Below are 22811 nucleotides of genomic sequence, written 5' to 3'. Positions count from 1 at the left end.
CTCACACAGCTCCATTGTATATCATGATGCACTGGTTCATTCTCCGTGATTGATGTGAATACATCCTGACATCAGCGCTGGGATTGAACAATGTAGTTATTAATGCAAGACACTGTGGGTTGTCTGCAGCAGCTCGTTCAGTGAGTTTCTGTGGCCACGGTCACCTCAGCCATCACAGCCCTCCTGATCGGTTTGCTTATATTATCTCCTTGATTCCTCTGTACGTTAGGTTGAAGTGTGGGAACCATATGCGAGCGGCAGTAAAATAAAAGACAAAGGTCTGAATAGTGGGAGTGGGTGAATTTCTCTTTATTTAAATGCAAACCACAAATTAGTTATGTTTGTCAGTATATTAACCCAGGAGCAGTGTTTTCTCAACTTTCTTGGTTGCCCTGCACCTGAAGGCGGTGCTGACTTGTTTTGGACTTAGTCTGGAGACTCAACATAACTCCTACGGCTTCAAGGGCACCAAACATACACTGACCCTACTTTGACACAGAAAACTGAAGAGGTGGCGTGTAGACCGACCAACACAGGTTCATGAGACACTTGGAAAAAAAGAAAAGAAAGCCTGCAATTAATGAAAGAGCTGTCCAGACAATGGAACAAATTATTCAGAGTTCAGATCAGGAGCATGTGTTCTGTGTAGGTGGCATAAAGATGATTATACTCACGGGTAGAAGTGAAACATGGTTATCAGTGTACTTCAACGTCAAAATTATCTGGTTTGATTTTGTGCAATCAAGTAAAATTAATTCCCATACTTTCTGTGTGGGCTGTTTCAAGTAGACATAGGACTGACGCACCAATCGGACTGATTTGTAGTTGCATCCGATTCTTTTTGTGATGAATTGATCAGCTTGTTTTTTAAATTTTTATTCAGTTATTTTATAAAACAAGAATATTGACTTTTGGAAACATTTGCAGTTATAATCCGAGACTGTCTCGTTATACAATGACACACTCTTTTATTTGTGCAATTTAATTCCAAATATACATTTTGGTATTACAGGAAAAAAAGGTGCTGCTGCATTTGTGATTATATTTCCGGCTGCGTTGCCACAAATGACAATTGGGTTTACTGCTTCATTGTAGTTGTGTGGGGGAAAAAGGGAGCCAAAGCAAAAACTCAAGTGTTTTCTTTCTCTAAACATATTTGGGGCACTCAGTGAAGATATTTCCTTGCCAGAAAAACAAGTTTTGATTAAATAGTTGATAAATTAATTGCAGAGTAGAAATTGTAAGCACAGCAAGGGTAGTAAAATGCATTTAAAATAAGACACAGGTATAATTGGTTATCTTCGCTTTATGGAAAGCTGTGCATTCGTGACCTAAATTATTCTGGGAAAAGTGTTCCTGTTTACTCTCTATCAAATCATAGCTTAATGTTCCCAGTTTCTCTTACTGGATAATATAAATCTGGCTCATTTTTCATCATCTGTCATCACATAAGCTTGAGTCCAGTGTCTGCTGAAGATGAGCTTCTACTGCCATCTGTTGTACAACAGCAATTAGTTCCCTCACAGAGAAAGGTAGAAGAGTGTGGATGCTGTGTGAGATGGTGTTGTTACCCACGGTAACGGTGATTGCCAGTGCATGTCAAGTACATCGCTTTAGGATTAAAAAATATTCTGTACCTTTTTAGAGAACTTTATTTGTCTGATTCAGTATAAACTATGCAATGCACAACAAACATTCACCTTGATAGTGGCACCGTTATGTATAACATTATTATGGTATGTTCCCCTTCAAAAATGTTTGTCATATCTAAAGAACTAGAGCATCTTATGAAATTTGGTTTTAGATGACATGCCTTTCACCATCACATTAAAACACAAAAAGGACGCTGGCCAAATAGCTCTCTGACATCATCTCAGGTTAATGCAGGTTTCTATGTACTATTCAATACAACAAACACAATAACTGTCCATATTAAAGTCAGTCAGTTAATGTTAAATTCATGGTGAATGATGACAAAGCAAATTTGAGCCATAAACGGCCACGTGGTCACCAGCAGAGTGCTCGGATCAAAACTGTGCTACCGGAACACATTTAATTTAATAACACATTTATTGAGTTTTGAGTCTGTTTCCCTTCCTGCTGGAGAAAAATAAGGTTGTTGCTCTACATGTGCTGGGAATCCATGATATCCAGATATTTGGCTTCAATTACTCTAGGAAGCACGCTGGTCCTGAGGAAAAACAAAACACAAGAAGATGCCAAATGATACTCAACATCTGCTCATAGTTCTGACCATTTTTGAACAACCTCCTCATACATATATGGATCTGAAACTCTCCTGCGGGTGTATGAAAAGTGCTGCATTTATCAAAAGCTGAGTTTTCCTATTTCTAACATTTGTAAAGCTGTATAATAGAAGGTTAATGTGTAAATTAAGTGGCTTCCCCCTTAAAATGCAACCCAGCATGAATCCCGGAGCATACATATGCAGACTATGATCGATCCCATGGTCCTACTCTGCCCCCTGTTGGTATGGGACTATTTTACCTGATTGGGACGAGCAAAATCATCAAAAGGGGGAAAACCATCTTCATATAGGGAAGAGGATACATCCCAAAGGCACACAGGATGATCAGCTGGATCATCTGCAGGCCTGTGAAGTAGTGGATCTTCCTCTGAGGCACACGACGAATGTAGTGGGTGGGAGGATAGGAGGTCTGGATGGATAACAACATTAAAATCCTATTTTATTGCTGATTCATTTACCGATCATAACTGTAGAGACTTTTTTTTTTCCATTACGATACTTATAAATGATGATTTGTGTCATGGGATGCTGCCACCCATTTGTCACATTATACTGCATTTTTAAATCCAAATATAAATGACAGTATATTATATGTAGTTGGATGAACAGGACAAAGAAACACATTGCTTACCTGTTCCTTTAGCAGCAGACACATGCGGTCCACCATCTGGTTACCATCAAGCGAAGTAGCTGCAATGTATAGAAAGAGGCCATACAGGACGGGCTTGGGAATCCACTGCAGAGGAATGGGCAGCATGAATGCAGACAGGCCAATCAGGATATAGGCTGCCAACGAGGTTAGCCGTGTCTCCTTCACGCTGACAATGCTGTTTGACAAGACAGAGTTTGGAGACCCCTATATAAGATCAGAAGTTGCCATGACGACCATTAACCAAATATTAAATATATATGAGGAAAAGCATCACAAATAGTATTTATCATTTTATCACTTTTGCTCATATCCTTGTACTCCATTAAGTATTTGTGTTTAATTTGGTATTTGAACTGATATTACTATCTTGTCTGGTCGTTAAAAAAAATAAAAAGGCTGCAAACATGAGAGACCATGACCAACAAGCTGGTGTTGGTCATGACCCAGATGTATTTTAACGTGTTGCCACGTCTTGTCCTGGCATTAACTTGACTCACGTCGTGTAGAGGTGTCCATTCTCTACATGCTGTTCCACTTTAGCAAGCTGACGGGCATGTAGGGATGAATGCGGGAAAGCAGCGTGCATCCATGGCAACCCCAGACAGGACATGAGGATGTTGATGAAGCCTGTCAGCATTAAGTCCCAGTGAAAGGCCGTTCCTTTTAGCAACCTAGACATTCACAAACAGCAATCTGTCACTAACACACTGCACCTTGATGTTAAAAATGGACCAGAAGATCCAAAATGACCTCTTCTAACATAGTTTGGAGTAAATGAGTGATCTTACTTGTGCTCTGGTACATGTGTGAGAGAGATGACAATGTTCTGATCGATGAAGATGAGCAGTGCAAGAAGAAAACCCAGCCCGACTGCACTCAACGTGTTCATTCCTGACAACTTTTCAAAGGGAGGATATCTGAAGACTGGGCCATTGTGGACGCTGAAAACAGGAACTAGTGGGGACATAAGATTTGTGGAAAAAGCTTACATTGAACTGAGTTTTACTACATTTGAGTGGTTAAGAAATTTTCCTTACACAACAGAATTGCACAATACTGAACTTTGCTGCTAGTTATCTGTGTTTTATGAGCTTCATTAAATCTGGTGTCTTTAATCCACAATGATTCAAAGCCAACATTGCATCGAACAATTGCTAGAAGCAAATATTTCCTTTTTCCTCCCTTTCAAATAGATTTATGGGTTAGTAAAAGGTGTTCTGCAGTCGTGACTTCAAGCCTCAAAAGCACTCATTTTTATTCTTCTCCATTCCATATAACATTTGTACTCACGCTGTATGTCAAGGAAAAGGTAGGAGCCTATGAAAGAGAAGATCACCACAGAAATGGGCAAAGCACAGTCAGACACCACCTCTCGGATTTTGTCATTAAGATAGGGGCTGCGGAGGAAAGAAGCAACCTGTAATGTAATTAATGGTTTATTACAGTAACTATGACAGCCACTTGTATTTTAGGAAACTATCATTCTAATATGTAACATCAGGCCAAAGTATTGTATCTAGCTGACCCACTACTAATCACTTGTCTCACAACTCTGATACAGGGACAGAAGACGGGGTCCTAATATTATCAATTGTTTTTCATATAGGCAATTTCAATAGATTAGATTAAGTGAAGGTACCTCCTCTTAATAATAAAGAGGGTGTAGCCGAGCCACAACGTCCCCAACATGAGCAACAGACAGAGGATGGGCATTTCTCTTGTGCACTGCACCAGAGACTCAGGCAGGAAGATTAAGGGATGTCCCTCTGTATGTCCCATCACCGTCACATTGTGATCCCCAAGTGTGTTTCCTATCTGGTTCTCTGCCTTCTCCAGAATCTCGTTAATCTGCTGAATCACCGCCGTGCTGTTCGTGGTCGTCAGTGTGGGCCCATGATAGAAGTGCTGAAAAACTACAGAGAATAAATGAAGACGAGGCAGAAAGAAACTGGGGATGAAGTTGCAGCAGCCTTGTTTTCTACGTTTCTCTATACCAAGAGCTTTTCTGAGCTGTATTGACTGAAAGGCGATATTATTATTTAAAATACAAGTGTGATTTCAGTCAATTTTACTCTCATACACATCTAAAACCAACTTTCTACTCCATAAATATAACATGTCGCCTAGATTAAATTGTTGGTATGGTTAAAAAAAGACAGTCACAGGTGTTTCCAGCTAACCACTTTATACTGTGTGATACAACAAGACAGTTATTAGTTATTTAATCTTATCCAAGCATTGTGTAATTCACTAAAAAAGCGCAACTAATGATAATAATCTAAAGAATGCTACTTTCCATCTTGTGGAAGAAATAAAACAATCATTTTCATTATGCACACAACCCTGTTTCTTTCATGCTTGTTTTTCCCCTGAGGACTTTGTCATAGGTAATGTAGCCCATCAAATGTATGTATTTGTCACAAACAAAAGACACTTTGCCCTGCAGTATGAACAGCAGCATTTATAACATGTTCCATGTACTTTGACTTTGGGTCGACTTACTCTTGACAGTGCCTTTCACTGCATCCCCGACAAACGCTACAGAGATGAACAGCGCAATGACTTCTTCTGTTGAGCTGGAAGATAATGGAAAGATGTTACGATCCCTCATGCTTTCATAGAATTACCAGTACTTAAATTAGAATTTAAGTACTGTCTTAACAGTACACACAAAGCCAAATAATGGCCAAGATGGCAACACAGCACATGGAGCAAAATCAATAATTAAGGCTGAAAATAAAATGTGGCGACAAAACGTGTCTTCCAGTGGTATCCTCAGGGCCACATGATTAGTTACATATTTTGAGGTATAGGGCCTCTGCTCTCTTTCTGATATGCCGTAGTAATAAATGTTGTATGAGAGCTATGTTGTGTATTCACCGTTTGAAGAGTTTCATCAGCAGGCTGACATTGAATAAGCCTCCAAGGATGAGGAACAAGCTGTTCCATAAACCTATGCAGGCGTAGAAAGCATCAAAGTCAAGGTCGTAGTCGTCGCAGATGCCCCTGATGACTATAAAACATAAGTGTATCAGAATACACAGTCATGCATATGATTTATTGAATTGTAATTAATAACCACTTCACTGCAGTTTTTTTAATTGCTCACAACAAGTCTACAATCTTTTTCACTAAAGCAGAACATTTCTATAAAAATGTGTCTATTCATGTAGAAGGAAAAGGGCCGCCAAGCAGATCATGATAGACTCATTAATTCACTGTCATTCTTGTAAAAAGGCTATCTTGTGATTATTTCTACACTTGATTAATTTTCCATGTGGCTAATGCAAACAGTACACCAATTAGAACACTATCTTGCAAGAAATTTCTGAAAAAATTATACTGTGTCATATCACTAGTTAGGAATATGAAAGTTTCAGTATCAAACTTTTAACTGGTTATAGAACAGTGTAAATTTAGTATTGACACAAGTGTCATAGCTGACATAAGTAAGGGAAACTTTGTGTGACAGGACTGGATTTTTCTGAATAGTTAAGCCCACTTCCTGAAATGAACTGTGATTTTTTTGGTGGAAAGCCGGGGGCGAACTGAGGTACATTATGTTGCCAAAAGTATTCGTTCAATCGCCTTCACATATATATGAAAGTCAGTTGCATCCCATTGGTCCGCCACCTTTTTGAAGCTATAACAGCTTAAAATCTTCCAGGAAGACTTTCCACAAGGTTTAGGAGTGCATTTATCTGACGTTTTTATCATTCTTCCGGAATGACATCAGATACTGATGTTGGACCATTGAAGTTCTTCAACACCATGCTAGAAGTCACTGTGCTCCTGAGAGTGACCCAGTCTTTCCCAGATGTTTGTAGAAATAGTCTGCAAGTTTAGGTTCTTAATGTTTTACACCTGTGGCCATGGAATGGATTGAAAAATCTAAGTTTGAATGGTTTGGATAGCTGAGCAAATATTTTTGGTAATACAGTGTGTCTCACAGCCTGCAGAGAGAATCTGTATGCAGTCTGATGGTACAAAAAGAACAGCGGAACAGCTAAGTTCCTTGTAATGGAGCCATATCTTGTTGTTTACTTGACATTTAAGGATTAATAGAAAAGGATAACTTTAGCATCCTCATCAACATTACTGAGCAAACAATTCTGCTACTGTAAGATTATATTTCATTTATATACTCTATTTGCATAAATGACTCAAACAAAGTTCACTGTACAGTTTGGCCACAGTTCGATTGGAGTTATTAATCTTACACAGCTACAAATAGATGCAATACTCTTTTTAAACATCTTAGAAACAGCTCTAAAAGAAATTAAGCAAAATAACTTGCTTTTATTCTGTCACATGCTTCCTGAGCTAATGTGATTGTTTATCAAGTTCAGGAACTTTATGGCTGGAAGCACAGTGCTTATACCGCTGTTGACCACAGAACTCGCCTGAATCAACACCAAAATTAATAAACAAGTTCCTTGTAGCTAAAATAATTGCATCATACTGTTAGCAGACCTGCTCTAATTAGCTACTTAATGCGGTTATAGTATGTGGATAGCAGCAGCCTGTAATGTACAGACTAGTAGGATTGGCCATAGGTCTCTATAGCAACGTTTTTATTATCTTTACAGAGCAGCTACACACTTAGTCTGCTCTGCAAGAATATACTAAGGGGTTTTCTGTTCCTGTTTGCACTTCATTTGACCAGCAGACGACTTCTTTTAGCATGAAAACAAGCAAAGATGAATGTTAGCCTTTTGTCTCCTTATAAGATGCAATACACACCACTTATGAAGATGGCCAGGGGTGCAGTGGTTAGTGGAATGACAAGTGGTGAGCCGGCAAACAAAGCATATATTACTCCTCCAATGCTCTGACCAACGATTGTCTTTTGAACATCTGTCAAAAACAAACAGGAAAATGTTCTCTGCATGCTCCAAGATAAATAGTTGATGATATTACAGGATGCTGCAAACCAGGGCAATAAAAACAGCAGGCCTTACCTATCTCTCCTCTTGTACTTTCATCGTTCAGTGAGCCAAATGCAATAGCAGGCAGCAGGATGGCAATGTAGAGAAAAATAGCAGTGGTGGTGTACTTCAGCAGGCAGCGGTCCTTTCCAATTATACCTTGATTGATTATTTATAGTTATTGAAGATATAAGAGGAAGAGTCAAAGCAGAGTGTTAAGGAATACATTTCATGGTTTTGTAGCAGTAAGAAATCAGCTAAATGGACATGTGCCTAGTTGGGAAGCAGTGTTACAAAGAAAATACCATCAGTGAAGTCTGTGGGGTAGAGGGGCAGTCTGCGGCGGAGGTCATCATAAATACCTTTACCGGCTTTAAGGAAATCTTTGCACTGTGAAGAAAAAGCCAGATCGATTTCAAGACCTAAGAGCCCATCAGGAGTATCAAAGCCGCTGAGAAGCTGCTGGACCAGCAAGAAGAGTATGCGACCTTGTCAGAACATCTGATATCTGATGAGATCTTGTTATACATTACTTGCTAAAACCTGCCAAGGTGACAGCTTTCACTAAAAAACGTACAATCATAGTAACAATATTGTATCTGTAGGTCTTTTTTCTTGAACATATTCAGCAATACAAAAGTTTTAGTTAGAAAAAGGTATAGCTTTAAAGAAGTAGAGATTTTTGGAAGATTACAAAGACAGCAGAGGTTGAACTCAGAAACTGTTGCTTTGGAGTCTGTGGCTGGAAATCAGTTGAAAGGACAACACTTACAATACACAAAAAATAAAATAGTCTTTGTTTGGTCATTGGAGTGTTAAAGAAGTGTCAGCTTTTTTGCTGAATGATGCATTTTTTGAGAAATCACTGAAGCTTTTTTGCTGATATAGTGGTCCCCTTGAAATCATTACACGGAGACACCACTAAGAGCTTATTGTCTTACTATGAATTTATTATAATGACATTAGGAAGTATTTCATTAAAGAGATATACATCTGCAAATAGATTTTATATACTGTATATACATTTGGTGAGAGATTTTTTATAGCGGACAACTGGTATAAAATCCAAGGTAGTGGCACAGGTCAGCATCCGTCAGCGCTTAATTTTGGGTTATTGGGTTTTTGATTTGATGACAAGGATACATTGTTTTCAACAGCAACCGTCCTGAAACATTGAGGATATCAGGTGTTACCACCATCTGTTTTTAACTATCCAAAGACAAAAATATGCTTCCTCTCCAGGCAATTTCTGAATGTTCTCTCGCATCCAACCCCCTGCTAAAGGCACACATTTACTCTTCACTTAAAAACTGGACATAATGAAGTACTTGATCATTATATGAAGCTGCAAACACTCCGCTGTCATAATCGTAGTAGATCTGGTAGCTCTTTCAGTCTGTCGCCCAGCTTCCTCTCATTTCTCAGGTCCGGGTGATGGAGTGTGAAACAGGGTAATCAGAAAACCTGGCTCAACTACTTCATTGCCTTACATCTTTATATGCCTAAATGGCATGTTAAACACAAGGTGGCCTCACATTATAGACTTCATAAATGTTTTACAAGTAGACACTTCTTATTACGAAGTGTTGTGTGTCCATATTGCTAGATATTAGAAAGTTATACAGCCTATTGAAGTCATGTTAGTCAGATGGTCCCATTAGAAAGGAAGCAACTCGTCATCTGTTCTATGATTCATTGGAATGAAATTGTTTGGAAATGTATGTTATGGCCAAAAGAATAATCTGCTAGAGTTTAGTCTTGATTTGGATTTAGTTCCACAATTATTTTTAAAGGTTGTTTTTGAATAATTATTTAACTATACCAATGCGATTCCAAATTTTAGGGGTAGGTTTTCATGTGAAAGAATCATATTGTGGGACTATTGATTTTACCCCTTGGTTGCCATCTAATTACCAATAATGACTGCTACAATGACTACTGCATTGCTTGCACACCTGAAGAGATTTCATTTTACGTGGATCTGAGTCCTCCACTTCCTCTTCAACTGGCTTTTCTTTGACTGCCATGAGCTGTTGTTGTTGGTGGATGAGCTCCTGTTTGAACTCATCCTGAGTCTTGACCTCTAGAAGCCTCTGCCTGAGGGAGATATCGGAGAACATCGTGGAAAAAGTTCTGCCGAGTTCGATGGTCGTCTTGGTGCTTTTCTGGAAAAGGTTGATAATGAAACTAAATGTCCTGCTGTATATACAGTATATTATTTGACATCTGTAATAACAAATACCGGCACTTTTCGTACCTAACATAAGCCCGATCCAAACTTCAAGTCAAAAAAGAGTTTTTATTTTAGTATCTTAGAGCTGGACCTTACTGTTCTGGGAGGAGCCAGGATGAGGATGACAAAGCGAACCTCACAGCAGTTGACTCCCCAGTTCTGTGGCCTCTCCAATCGGGTGATGCAAACATGTCGTCTCTGCAGCCTCTTCTCGCTGGAGCTGAATTGACGTAAAATAATATCTTTATCGCTAATAAATGATTGAACCACTATATATTTTGTTAGGTGTAGATAAGACACATCCTCCTATACTTAGACAAAAAAGAAATCGTTAATTAATGGCGTTGCCTTTTGATATATATATTTTTGTCAGTGAACTCACAGAATACAAAGCCAGGACTGCTGATAATGAATTCCAGTTGAGGATACAGTCACACCCTGAATGGTCTCTGACAGCAGCTGAACTGTGGACACATTCAACATGGCAATGAACGGCTTAAAGGCCTTCAATGTCGACAATACGAGCAGCATCCAAAGCAAATACTGTCTTCAGAATGAACTTTTGTTATGTTTCGCTCACCAGTAAAATCCTTCTCTCCTACATCTGTGAACACCGAGTTCAAGATCTCCTCCACATTGCAGCTCTCAGGGCCGTCCTTGGCTATATCACTTAACATTCTCCTTAGGACCTCATCTAGGGTGGAAGCCCTCTCATCCAAAAGGATGCTTGCCTGAGCCAGAAAGTCATCCAGGTCTCTGTGGGCACGCACTTCTTCCTTGAAGTTCATTGGCTTTACATGCTAGTGTGCACCAGGACAGGGAGAAAAGTGAATGGTGGCATAACAATTTTGTTTTTTTGTTTTCTTTTCTTTTTGCATGCAGTTGGAAAAATAGTCTTTTCTGAGGTAAATATTAACCACATCTTACTTTTCTTGTTGTATTTAAAAGCCCAAACCCAGAGAAGTCAGAATCTACAAATAAAACACATATGTACATTCATATACAGTATTTATGTATGCACTGCACTGCATTATTTAAATCATGCTATAAAATTTTTAAATTATATGCCTCGGTGTGTAAGGCACTTATGCCCCACTATCCAAAGTAAGCATGAACACAACTACAGTATAGTCATAACTGCTCTTAATTGCCATTAACCCTACTGGTTCTGCTTGTATAGTTTTTTTTAACCTAGATTAAAAGATGGAATTGCTGCACAGCTGCAAGAATTAATCTTACTATTAGTGTCGAAAACAAAAATGTCTGTTTTTCAAATGATTCAAATATCAAATGTCTTACACACATAATTGTTTTCTTGTTCTGCAAACAAATCACACTAACCTGAAACACTGATCTGGATCTGACTGTCATAGATTTGGCCTTTGTGATTCACATGTGAATTTTTCCCACAATCCTCTTGTTCTCCATCCTGCAGCTCTGTGTATAAAACACACAAAGTCAAAGTGAAGCCTCAACCAAATCTCAGTTCATACAGTACATGCAGTACAGGTATTGCACAACTGACAGACTACGTCAAAATTGCCTTTACCATGCAATCCAGCCAATAATAACTGTTGAGTTGATCCCCAGTTGATCCCCAGATCAAACCTAACGGTGATATTAAATTATTGTTTTTAACAAGGCTTAGATGTTACTAGAGCCATATTAGCAGTATCTCCAGTAAAGGTTCAATAAATCCCCCCTTCAAAACAGAAAGAATGAAATATAACAACAGCAGCCTCTCATAAATTCTTTAATTATATTGAAGTTAAATATAGTATCTGGAGTGCAAGTTTCTATGAGGCAGAAAGATTCAACCACAAGATTAGAGAATTAACCTTAATCCTCCATATACAAAGCTTTGAGCTGTGATATTTTTCCTCACCTTCCCATCATTGATTCTGATTTCATCTACGCGTTATTCTGAGACTGTCTACCCATTAATTAACACATTAATGGGTATATTAATAAAGACATTAGGGAAGGGACTGAAGTGGTCTTGAAAGCATGTGAAGTGAGTCATCATGGGTGGTTATTTATTGGCATAAATAACCATGTGGAACATATCCTGCAGGAAAAATTGTGAATGATGTGTGTAAGATGAAATGTTTTGACGTCCATTAAAAAGCTGGAAAAATGCGGGAGAAAACCAATAAATGTCAATGTAATATGTAATACTGCTACTACATACCCATCTCTTGGAAAACATATCCATTCTTGGATCTTCCGCTGGATGGAGCATCTGTAGCAGAAAAACACATATGTTGGGGGTGGGGGGTTAGAATTTTGAGGTATATTTTAATTTTAAAAAAAGGTTTTGTTATCCACATTGTGTGATAAACCTTATTACACACAATGTGGGAAAGTCATGTAAAAAAATTTAGGGGCTGCTGAACAAACACAATTTATTCATAGTATCACTTTGTATCCAAATATACTGTAGTTGCTTATTTACACATCAGGAGAATTGAGTGCAGCAAAGCATTTGATCTTCTTCAACTATTAAATGAGAAGAGCCACTAGCTCATCGTGTCACGGTTCGGCGTGGCAGTGCTGTGTGGCAGGGAGAGGCCAAGCTGGTGGGTGGAGCCACGGCTCCACACCTGAGACTCATCCACACACCATGGTGATCATCTCACCTGAACTTGTTTTGAGCTAATGACTCTAAGGCTTTTTAAGCCTGGCTCAATGAGAGCTCAGAGCTGGTTCATTGCTCATGTTTGGTTCCTGGTAGTCTGTCCTGATTATTAGTTTCTTGTCTGTCTGGAGAATTTTAATGTTTTGTTAATAAATCATGGAGGGAAGATTTGCTTTTGGTGTCCTGCACTTGGGTCCATATTCCGCACCTCGTGACACATCGTCTCTATGGTTGATTACAATTGATGTGTCATAGCTGAAAATATTTGCTTTAGGCAAACTAGGGCAGCGGTCAGTTTCGTAGCAATGCTATAATGTGTAATGGAACCCACCGTTAATATAAATGTTTTTACTGTCTTTGTGTTGCCCTGCCTTACTTATGATACAGTGTGAGACAAGGGACCACAAGGCACTTTCATTCACACTGACAATGTCTTCCTTACTGTGATAAACACAGATGTAGTGATCTTGACCAGTCCTTGACCTGAGCTGACCATGTGCCAGCAGTCATTTCAAAACGTTCTGGTGTATTCTTAATGAGTTTCAGTATCGACAGAGCAAATCCTCTTTACAGCAGCAGAACACACTGATAAACGGTGCAGCTGACCGCAGGAAAGCCTTTACAGCACTTTGGAAGAGATGGGACCTGTTTGGTCAGCAGTCAGATGAATGTCATTTTCTACAGGGAAGTTCTAAGGGACATTAATTAAACAATTAAACAGTATATATCCGGTCAAACCTATCTTTTACACATTCAGAAATTCCTAAAAATACATTCCTCTACTGATTCACATGCTCAGACCAATGAAAGCAAAGGTAAATTACATTCATTATATTCCAGCAAAGGAAGGTAACAGCTGCTTGATTAATAAAGTTCCCATCCTTAGGAAACCAGATTAGTAACCAAAGTACTAGAAGTGATCTCGATGTTTGTACTGTCAAATACTGGAAAGAACCGAGGAGTAAAATGTATCAAGCATACTGCCATAGTAAATCCTAGAAATAATATTCTAGTCTTTAGGTCCCCCTTCACAGGGAGTTGGATGTCTGATTAAATGCTTCTCTTCCCAAAGGAGTCATCAGTCCACGGGATAGAATGTGGGGATTAGACCCTTATCCCGAATGGCTGAGTTTAGAAAGATCCATTAGTCAAGGGATAAGTGTCACACAAAGACATGTGTAAGGTGAAGGTGGTTCAGTAATTTCAGCATGCAGGTTGGAAAGGAGGAGAATCCTGGCTGGGATATGGAACCAATACCAGACTATTACTGTTGAACTGTGTCCAAGATCAATCTGCTCACAGGGACAATAGTAAATCCGAGGTGCAAATGTCAATTCAAGCAGTAATTATCTGTGAGGACATCAAAGTCCTGTTTTGTTTTTGTTCTTTTTTTGGGGGTTGGTAGGTGAACAAACCAGGAATTAACATAAAAATATATATATATGTGTTTGGTCACTGAGGACACAGTTTTAGAAACTTCTTAGCAGAAGAAAAAACAATGTGTACATAAAGGTTTTTACCCAGTTTTAAAAAAATGGCCTCGTCAATCCATCATCTGCATTAGAAGGCTTGTCACGTTAAATATTCCTTTTAATTTATTTTTAACATTCCCATAATATTCTTCTGTTTACAGTAAGTCTTCTAACAATATTGTCTCAGTTTGCAGCATGTCTGACTGATGCAGCAGAATATTGATTGGATTTCACTGTAAATTTACAGCCAAATTTTATAGTCCTTGACTGTTATTTTTATTAAATTTACCCAAATCTAATTATTTTTAACAGTATGACATGGAGGCAGTGATACGCTGAAAGAGAAGTTTACAAAAAAAAAAAAAAGAACCCGTAACAATATACGATATCACCCTATCAACAGAATTTGTTGATTTGGTCATGGATCTGTCAAAAAGGTCAATGAAAAACAACAGGCGATAAGAAACTCAAGGAATCTCTTGCCTCTCGGTTAGAACAAAAACCACAGCCGCCTGCTGTGTCTGATGTTTGTATAGGTAGTCGTGTATCTGAGGCGCTGCTGCAGCTGTATGGATGAGCTTGGCCTTGCCTCGGGCAAAGACCTGCTTCAGGGGCTTCCAGGCAAGACTATATCTCAAAGCAGTTTAGACAGATCATTCCCAGGCCTCCTTTACATGATTGTGCCGAATCGACAGGCTGTCTCACAGCTTATGCAAAAACCTATTTGTGTATGTCGGTCATGTGATGGATGTTTTTATAGTCCAGAGACTTTAACATGCTGCGTTGCTTTAATATAGAGTTAAATGTCAAGTAAATTATAAATATTGACAATCTTACTGAATCTCAATGGAACATGCATCGATAGCGCTACAGTAAATGTTAAAACACTTTTTCAGGTTTTCCTGTGGAAAGTCTGTCAAGAGACACGCAGCGACAGAAGTGTAAGTCAAGCCTTGAATATTTTACGTAAGGATGGAGCAGCTTTGACATTGACACTGCTCCTTAAAATAGTTTGCTTTCTGACACCGTTTCTGTGCAGACTCACCACCTCAAAAGAGTTTGCAGTTGAAAATTACTATCAAACATTTCATCATACAAACCTCAATTTCATTTCTTATTTCTTCTTTAAGATCCTAAATTCATCTTGATAGTAATCATACAGAACTTAAGCCCTGACAAACCAAACCTCAGCTCTGTTCACGCTCATGATTTTATATCTTAATTATTCCATCTCACTGGGCTGATGTTAAATCTGCCGCACTACTAATCCCTGCCATTCTGCTATCTGTGGCCACAGAATGTCCTTGAGCAATAGAAAAACATGAGAGTTTTTGTTGAGTCTCTGGAACAATTGCACTGAGCTACCAACTGAAAATCAGTCACACAAGTGGGACACGGTGTGCATGGATTTAACGGTCACAGCAGATTTTCTTTTAAAAATAAGGGTATGTTTTTCAATGCTACGCTCGGTGGTAGATTAAAACATGCTGTACTCTGTCATCAAACTTCTAAAAACACGGCTAAAGCTTAATCAAACTTATCAGCATCGAATATGTTCGGAAGCTGTAGGCTACCATTAACGATGTGTTCTCTCTAAGTCACAGTGTACATATTCACATCACCAGATAAACGGAAGTAGGAACTATGGCTCATTCCGCATCAGCACCTCAAAGACTCCCTGCTGTTTGCTTATCCAACATATCAAATATGACCACTGGCCCGAAGGGAATCACATTCACACAGGTTGTAGTTGACAAGCCAGAAGATACAATCTGAGCTGAGCTTTATTTCTAATTGGGACTTCTTCAGAGAAACTGGTGGGCTTTGGTGGATGTCATCAAACCTGCCTTATATTTAAAAGGCTAAAGGAAAATGAAGACACCGGTGGGTGGATGTGCTCCAGCTTCTGTATTAACTGTAAATGACAGATTATCGTCAACTTAAACTGAAGAATTCTTTAAATAAGAAAGAAGAAATGTGGCAGATTACAATATTCCACATTTTTCTGTGGGATAATCTTCTTAACCCTTGACCTGAGAAAATCTAAGTAGGTCTTTTTAACCCATTAACTGAACACAACATGCATTTGCGATGTGGGGCTGTCTTAAAAATTACTATTAAAGATTGATTTGAAGATCATCATTAAACCATTAGGGGTTTTTTTTCCACAGATGGTCTGTATTAACAAATATATTAAGGTAATTATCAATGCTTTAGTTGGTCTTTAAGAAGCAGATCAATTTAAAAGAAGAAGAGACATGACTTTTTTTTTTAAGTAAGTTTTCAGCATACCACACTCTTACACATGTCTACACACACATGCTGGAAAGAAGGTTTTCCCACAACCCATGTTTGACATAATTGTCTCAGGTTGCACCATGAAAGACCTTCTCATCTCACTACAACCCTGTAAAACTTACCAGTTGGCACAAAATGAAGAACCTTTCGAGCTTCCATGATTTCCAGCAATTGTTTTAGTTGAAAAAAAATTTCTGCAGGTCAACCCATCATTATTCTTTCTATGCTCAAACACCCTGCTCACTTTTGTGATGTCTTCTAAACTTTTCTGACACACACAGACACACACGCACCAGCCTCATGCACCTCCTGCATCAACACATTGGTTGGAGGGAGGAATGGGAGAGCAGGAGAAGGCCTCGGGTCAGAGGGATGTCTATTTCTTCTGGGTCCTTGTGCCTACAAGCTTGAATAGAGACAACTTTTTTTTTTAAATGCAATTCAAGTGAAATATTTATTACTTGTATGTCTTCATTTATACTTTAAGAATGTTCTCCATCGGTTGTTTTTTTTTTTTTTTAATTATAATCAGTGGACAGGTTGGAATGCAAGTACAACCACAGTGAGTCAGATAGTAGCTGTATTTAACACCCTTTTATTCTTCATGTTTGTTCATTAATATTTAGGATCCTTTTTTTAGGATTTTCAAGTATGTTTATGTTTAATCAATGTACATGAGTTGCACATAAACATCTCATTTGTTTCATCTGAGATTTATCTTGACATGACCGTGTGTGTCATTAATAAAAATGTCTTGAAATTAAAATATGCACTTATTTTTTGTTGTCTGAATATAAAACTTTATAAATATGAATCTGAACATGTTTCCCATGATGCCTGGAACAGCAAAGCTGTTTAAAAGAAGACAAAAAGATAATTTTTGTGATGTTTGGTCATTATTCATTTTAAAGATATATTCATTTTAAAGATATCTTTAAAATGAATATTTTGTGTATTGTACTATTTAGTCATCATTATAATTCTTGACCCACAGTTTTCAATAATTACTGGTCTATTCAGTTAATATCTTTTCCAAATTTGACTCATTTAGTTGAACTCTTCATGGAACCATTGACCAAATAGAATGTTTTTCCAGATGGAAGAGAAATGAAATAGTCATCATGAGATGCAATTAAAATAACATTTTATATATTCAAATCAGGGTTATTGACTATATAATAATGGTCCAATGCTGAATAGCTGTCTCCTTTTTAAGAATTGATTTGACATAACTTGCTTGTGAGTTTCTCCTTGTGGATTTCATCTACTGATTTCTTCATTTAATCAGGTAAATGAAAGAATAATTTATTTTCTTCAAAGTCACAACCCATGCAAAACTGCAAATAAGGGCTGACATTCTTCAGGTAGGATAAGATCTAACATATGTTAGACTAAAAGAGTCGGAATACTGGGTCAGAAGCAACCTTTAAGTTAGTGCTAAGGGGCAAAAGCAACAATCCAATCACATAATGGAATGAATGACTTTTCCCCTGTCGACCACTAGATGGCAGCACAGCCTATTGCTAAAAAGTGACTTATTTTAGTGAGACAATAACAATAAACACTGAACATGTTCTCATTAAGTGTCTGGTTTGTTGGTGCAAGGTGTACGTTTGCATTTTAATGAGGTTCCCTTTGAACTTTTTATTATTTTTTTTTACAATTTTGATGGAATTTGCATGTGTAATAATTCATCCAAATACTGTATTACTCACAGCCCAGTTCAGGATTTACACTGGTTAAAAGACCTGATGCACACGTTTTTCTATCTTTTTGGTTGTTTCTAGGTGGTTGATGTAAAATGATCCGCTGATATTCATAGATATTCAAACAAAATATTTTCAACAAAATCAAACTTCCTTTCGGTTTGTCTAGTTATGGGTCACCACAGCATGTCATCCTTTTTCCATCTTAGATAAACGCTCTTTTTTTTCCCCCCTCTGTCAGATTCCTTTCCTCCTACAACCCTCTACATTTATGTCCCCTCTTGGGACCAGCCTACAGTTGACACTGGTTTGTGCCCCCGGAGGGCTGCAGATGCTGGGATTGAACTGGGGGCAGCATAAATGCCAAGTATCCACTCAGTCTCTGAGCTACATCCACCAGCCAAACAAAATAATTTTACTAATGTTTACTAACTAATTTACTAATTTTTACTAACACATACAGTATGTCTGCAAATGATGTGACCCTTATCCAAACTTATTCTTCCATTTTTTGTTTGGTTCCTTGCTTTTGAACCATGCATAAATATTTTAAAAGAATAATGATCTGAAAAATCACTTTACATCACGTGTCAAACTCAAGGCCCAGAGGCCAAATGTAGCCCGCCAAATCATTTTTGTGTGGCCAGCAAAAGCATAAAAGGTCATAGTGTCTAAAAATGAATAGGTCAAAAGTGTGCTTTGACCAAAAGTGAGATTTCCCACAATGCAGTACTGTAATTAAGCCCATCTTAACTCTGAAAAAAACGTTGTGAACAAAATTAAATGTCCTAACTTGTGTTTGGTGTTATTTGTCTTCATTCACTAGGATAGTTTGATCCTTGATTGATGGAGTTCTGTGGGATTTTTTCATAACATGACAAATTAAAAGGATTTATGTTATAACAGAGCAACAAGCAAACATTCTTTTCTGTGCAGCTGTAATGTTTGTAACTTGAATAAGTAATAAATTTAGGGTTTTTTTTAACATTTAAGGAGTAGTTACATTTATGTTACATTACATTGAGTCACATTTAGTTATATTTATTAGTTACATCTGGCCCTTTGAGGACAGCCATTATGCTGATGTGGCCCTTGGTAAAAATGCGTTTGACACCCCTGCTTTAAGATGGTCACATTTGAAAGGAATGCACACTTGTTCCTTAGAAAACTGATCAGACACCACGTTCCTTTCATACACAGCAACAGGTTGCGTACAGAACGTGTTGTGGACTTTCATTGCTCGTTTAAGTCAAACAGTGACCTGAACCATTATAAACAATGAGGCTAGTTAGGCAATGAAATGCTGCATTAATAAGGTAATGTTCTGGAGTTAAAGGGTTCATTGAAAGTACACAATGACTTCAACGTTGTGTATTGTGAAACATTAATCAAACTCCACGAGCGCCTGAAGGGCATAACCAGGGATAAAAACACCTAAGGGACTTTTCTGATGTAAAACACAACACATATTTGCCTTGCTGGTTATAAAGGCAGCTAAATGTCTCTTCATGATAAATAAAATGTGCTGAAAATATTAAGGTTCATAAATCAGTATTAGGTGACATATAAGAGCTACTGAATTAATTTGTTGCCAATATTTTACTAACATATCTATAAATGAGTAACTCAGTGCACAGGAAAGCCTAGAATGAACCTTTTGCAGTAGAATATTAGATATGGATGCAGTGAGTGATTATTATTCAAGAGTAAGGTGAAGTTTTCTCTTAGCTGTTTCTCTTATAATGATATTATCCATAATGTTTAAAGTAATTTCACCAACTAATTAGAAAACATTGTTTCAGATTAAAGCACTATCTCAACCATTAACCTTCAGAACAACAATTTAGATTCAGTATCTTGGCCCGTGTCTATCTGAAATACAGCCATCGCAGATGATCCGGTGATGAGTTGACGACCCCACTGCATCTGTGTCACTGCTGCTCCCCATGTTTTGTTATGGTAAGGTTAACCCAAACCTCATTTACTAGTTTGACATGCCTCACTTCTGAATCTGATCATTAATCTTTGAATGACGATGTAAAAATTGATTTATTTGAATCAAATATTTTTATATAAATTAAAGGTGGTATAGGTCATTTTGACAGCGAGAACAAGACTAAGTAATTGCTGCAAAAGAGCAGCAAAGGTCTGGGTTGTTTGAGCACATATATTTATACCAAGCAGAGACCACACACTAATGATGATTCACAGATAGTACTTTAGATTCAATAAATGTTATGGCTCTTACCCTCAGCAAAACGATTCACAGTCACACCCGACATCTCCTCGGCTTCCGTTTTAGATTTCATCAAGTTGACTTGCTTGTAGCGCGGATACAATACTGTGTTATTTTGGATATGGCAAAGAAAACTCTACAGAGCTGTGAGAGATTCCTTTATGAGAGTTGTCCCATAAGTGGACTCACAGACAGACCCACAGGTACTTACAACCAATGAGTAACACCTGAATGACCTCCCTGCCAATCACGATGAAGCTAACCTCAGATTCAAAAGGTAATGTGGGAGGTGAAGGTCTGTTTTCAGCACAGAGGAAACAAGGTGATAGGGGAAGAATGAGGCCCAAAAAACCCAGCTTGGTTGTTTTGATATGTTAATGTGTTTATGGCAGTCTCCCTGAAGAATTCAACCAAAGTGTAGCCTGGCAATGTGTAAAATTTGCTGCATTATTCATGCTGTTTAAGGTAATTCAGTCAAAGGATGTTTATTTATATTCAGAGACAGCTATTACCAGGAAAATTCATCATTGAATTGCTGTTTTTCTCATATTTCAAGGTCCGTTGTATGTGATTATTTAACATTAGAGTCTGCAACCAAAATAGCAACCCCTTCCCCTCCTTCCTTACAGTGGCTGCTAATAATGTGAATATGGATGGAAGATGGATAGATACTTAGATAGATAGATATTAATCCTTGGGGAAATTCCATATCATCTGCTCACAATAAAAACAACAGTTGCAAAATAACTGACCAAAGAAAGACAAAAAAAACAAACAATTGCACTTCAGGGACAAAACTAAGGAGAAATAAAAGTTACATCTATATGAAAGTATAACAAAAAGCAGCAGAAGTGCATAGCATAAAAAGGAGAATGTACAGTACAAGGGCCCACATGATTGACAAGGCATATCCATCCTCATCATCCATCACAGATAACAAATATTTGGACAACCAAAGAAACCAAGATGGCAGACACACTCTGTAACAAGGAGTCTATCCCAGCAGACTTACATGCTAAATTGATAATAAATGCCGCAGAAATAAGTCCTTGTGAAGTCACCCAAGCAGGAGAACAACATATGTATTCAGCAGCCTCATTAAATACGACAAATGGAATTCACTTTTAGGTTCAGGACCTCCTAAGGATTAGATTATGGAATTTGTTCCTTGACATGTTGTCTGGGTCCGATCAGGAAAGAAAAATGGGAGTCATGTCCTCTGTTTACCTGCCTCTCTTTTGTACTTCTTTTCTACATACCTGAATTAAACTTTCCCTCAAATGCTGGAAATCACATTATTTTATTAGAATAAAGAACTGAGCAATATGTGTTCCAGCTAAGGTTGATTTTGAAGTAACAATGGTTGATTTTTTTTAAATTTACTTCCGAGGGAGGCATGCTGGTGCAGTGGTTCCTGTCCTCTCACATGCAAAAATAAAAATCTGCGTTTCTAACCCTGAGGCCTTTTCATGAGGAATTTGCATGTTTCTCCACAGGGGTTCCCACAGAGCGCTCAGGCTTCCTTCCTCATGACAAGCACATGCAATATGGTTGAAAAGTTAGGTTACATTGTGTAGGACAAATGAGAGGTAAATTTTATCAAATTTTACTTGAACATGTATGATTTTCATTCGCTATCCATATGAAATTTGCAAGATGAGTATCATAATTTTTCCATCGTTGCATCGCGTCGATAGGAATCCACAGCAATCATCTACTGTACCTTCATTTGTAATCTGTCACTTATTGTTTTCAGTTCCCCATATGAATCTCACATGCATTGGAGAAAATTAATTCCTATTGCACAATACTTGTTATGAAGATAGTCACAGTAACCTCACTTGCTAATTTGTTCAAATATCACCTTTTCTATTTTCTACGCTTTCACACATTACACTAATGTATCACCAGGTTTTCAAAAACGTTCCTCCTGTGTTTAGTCACATTGTAGAAAGGAGACCATCCTCGCCCCAAACCCCATTCATTTTACCACATCACGAGAACTCTATGCACAAACTAGAAGTTCTGAGAGGGGTCTCTATATCAGTGGAATGTCTCGTATTTAAAGTCTGATGATATATCAACGAAACATTAGTAGCTGTGAAAATGGGAATGCTGATGCACGCCTTTAAAAAGACAATGATGAGCACATTGTCACAAATCACACGTTTAAGCTGAAAACACCACGTGTAACACCACAGTGTTAATTATGACCCCCATTATTGTGTGTCAGTTACAATATCTTTAAAGTTTTTGAATAGAAAACTTTTCAAAGAAACTATGTTAAGATGTAATTGTTGGATTGGAACAGGTAAGGATGTTTCTGGATCATTTTGAGGGTACAGAAAACTTTGTTCAATTTCTGTGCTTCCACATCAT

The 22811-nt window shown here is 37.9% G+C and overlaps 1 protein-coding gene across 3 annotated transcripts; it reads right to left on the bottom strand.

Annotated features, from left to right (window-relative positions):
- Positions 1-833: 833 nt before the first annotated feature.
- LOC137602688 (solute carrier family 4 member 11-like) lies at positions 834-20585 on the bottom strand. 3 transcript variants are annotated; one of them, XM_068325619.1, is made up of 20 exons: positions 20445-20585; positions 12274-12324; positions 11424-11519; positions 11010-11053; positions 10663-10882; positions 10465-10546; positions 10179-10302; positions 9805-10014; positions 8155-8239; positions 7883-8008; positions 7665-7778; positions 5802-5934; positions 5424-5497; positions 4561-4834; positions 4212-4318; positions 3710-3875; positions 3419-3592; positions 2901-3096; positions 2509-2678; positions 834-2191 (listed from the first exon to the last, which is right to left on the bottom strand). In XM_068325619.1, the coding sequence occupies exons 1-20, from the start codon at positions 20503-20505 to the stop codon at positions 2125-2127; spliced, it is 2574 nt and encodes an 857-aa protein (XP_068181720.1). In that variant the 5' UTR covers positions 20506-20585; the 3' UTR covers positions 834-2124. The 3 variants fall into 3 exon arrangements, with proteins under 3 accessions (XP_068181720.1, XP_068181723.1, XP_068181724.1); XM_068325622.1 differs by lacking the exon at positions 20445-20585 and adding an exon at positions 16613-16786; XM_068325623.1 differs by lacking the exon at positions 11010-11053 and having other exon boundaries at positions 835-2191; positions 20445-20525.
- Between the last annotated feature and the right edge of the window lie 2226 nt (positions 20586-22811).

The sequence above is a fragment of the Antennarius striatus genome, chromosome 10 (assembly GCF_040054535.1).
Source record: "Antennarius striatus isolate MH-2024 chromosome 10, ASM4005453v1, whole genome shotgun sequence".
Classification (NCBI taxonomy): Eukaryota; Metazoa; Chordata; class Actinopteri; order Lophiiformes; family Antennariidae; genus Antennarius; species Antennarius striatus.
This window is presented reverse-complemented; position numbering and strand designations above follow the sequence as displayed.

What these genes read in the sequence shown, in the direction of transcription:
- LOC137602688 (XM_068325619.1), bottom strand. Translation starts at nt 20,505, where the DNA reads ATGAAATCTAAAACGGAAGCCGAGGAGATGTCGGGTGTGACTGTGAAT. An exon ending in AGTGAAAGGCACTGTCAAGA is followed by an intron (nt 4,835 to 5,423) that starts GTAAGTCGACCC and finishes TATTCTCTGTAG; the next exon opens with TTTTTCAGCACTTCTATCAT. An exon ending in ACACATGTACCAGAGCACAA is followed by an intron (nt 3,593 to 3,709) that starts GTAAGATCACTC and finishes GTGAATGTCTAG; the next exon opens with GTTGCTAAAAGGAACGGCCT.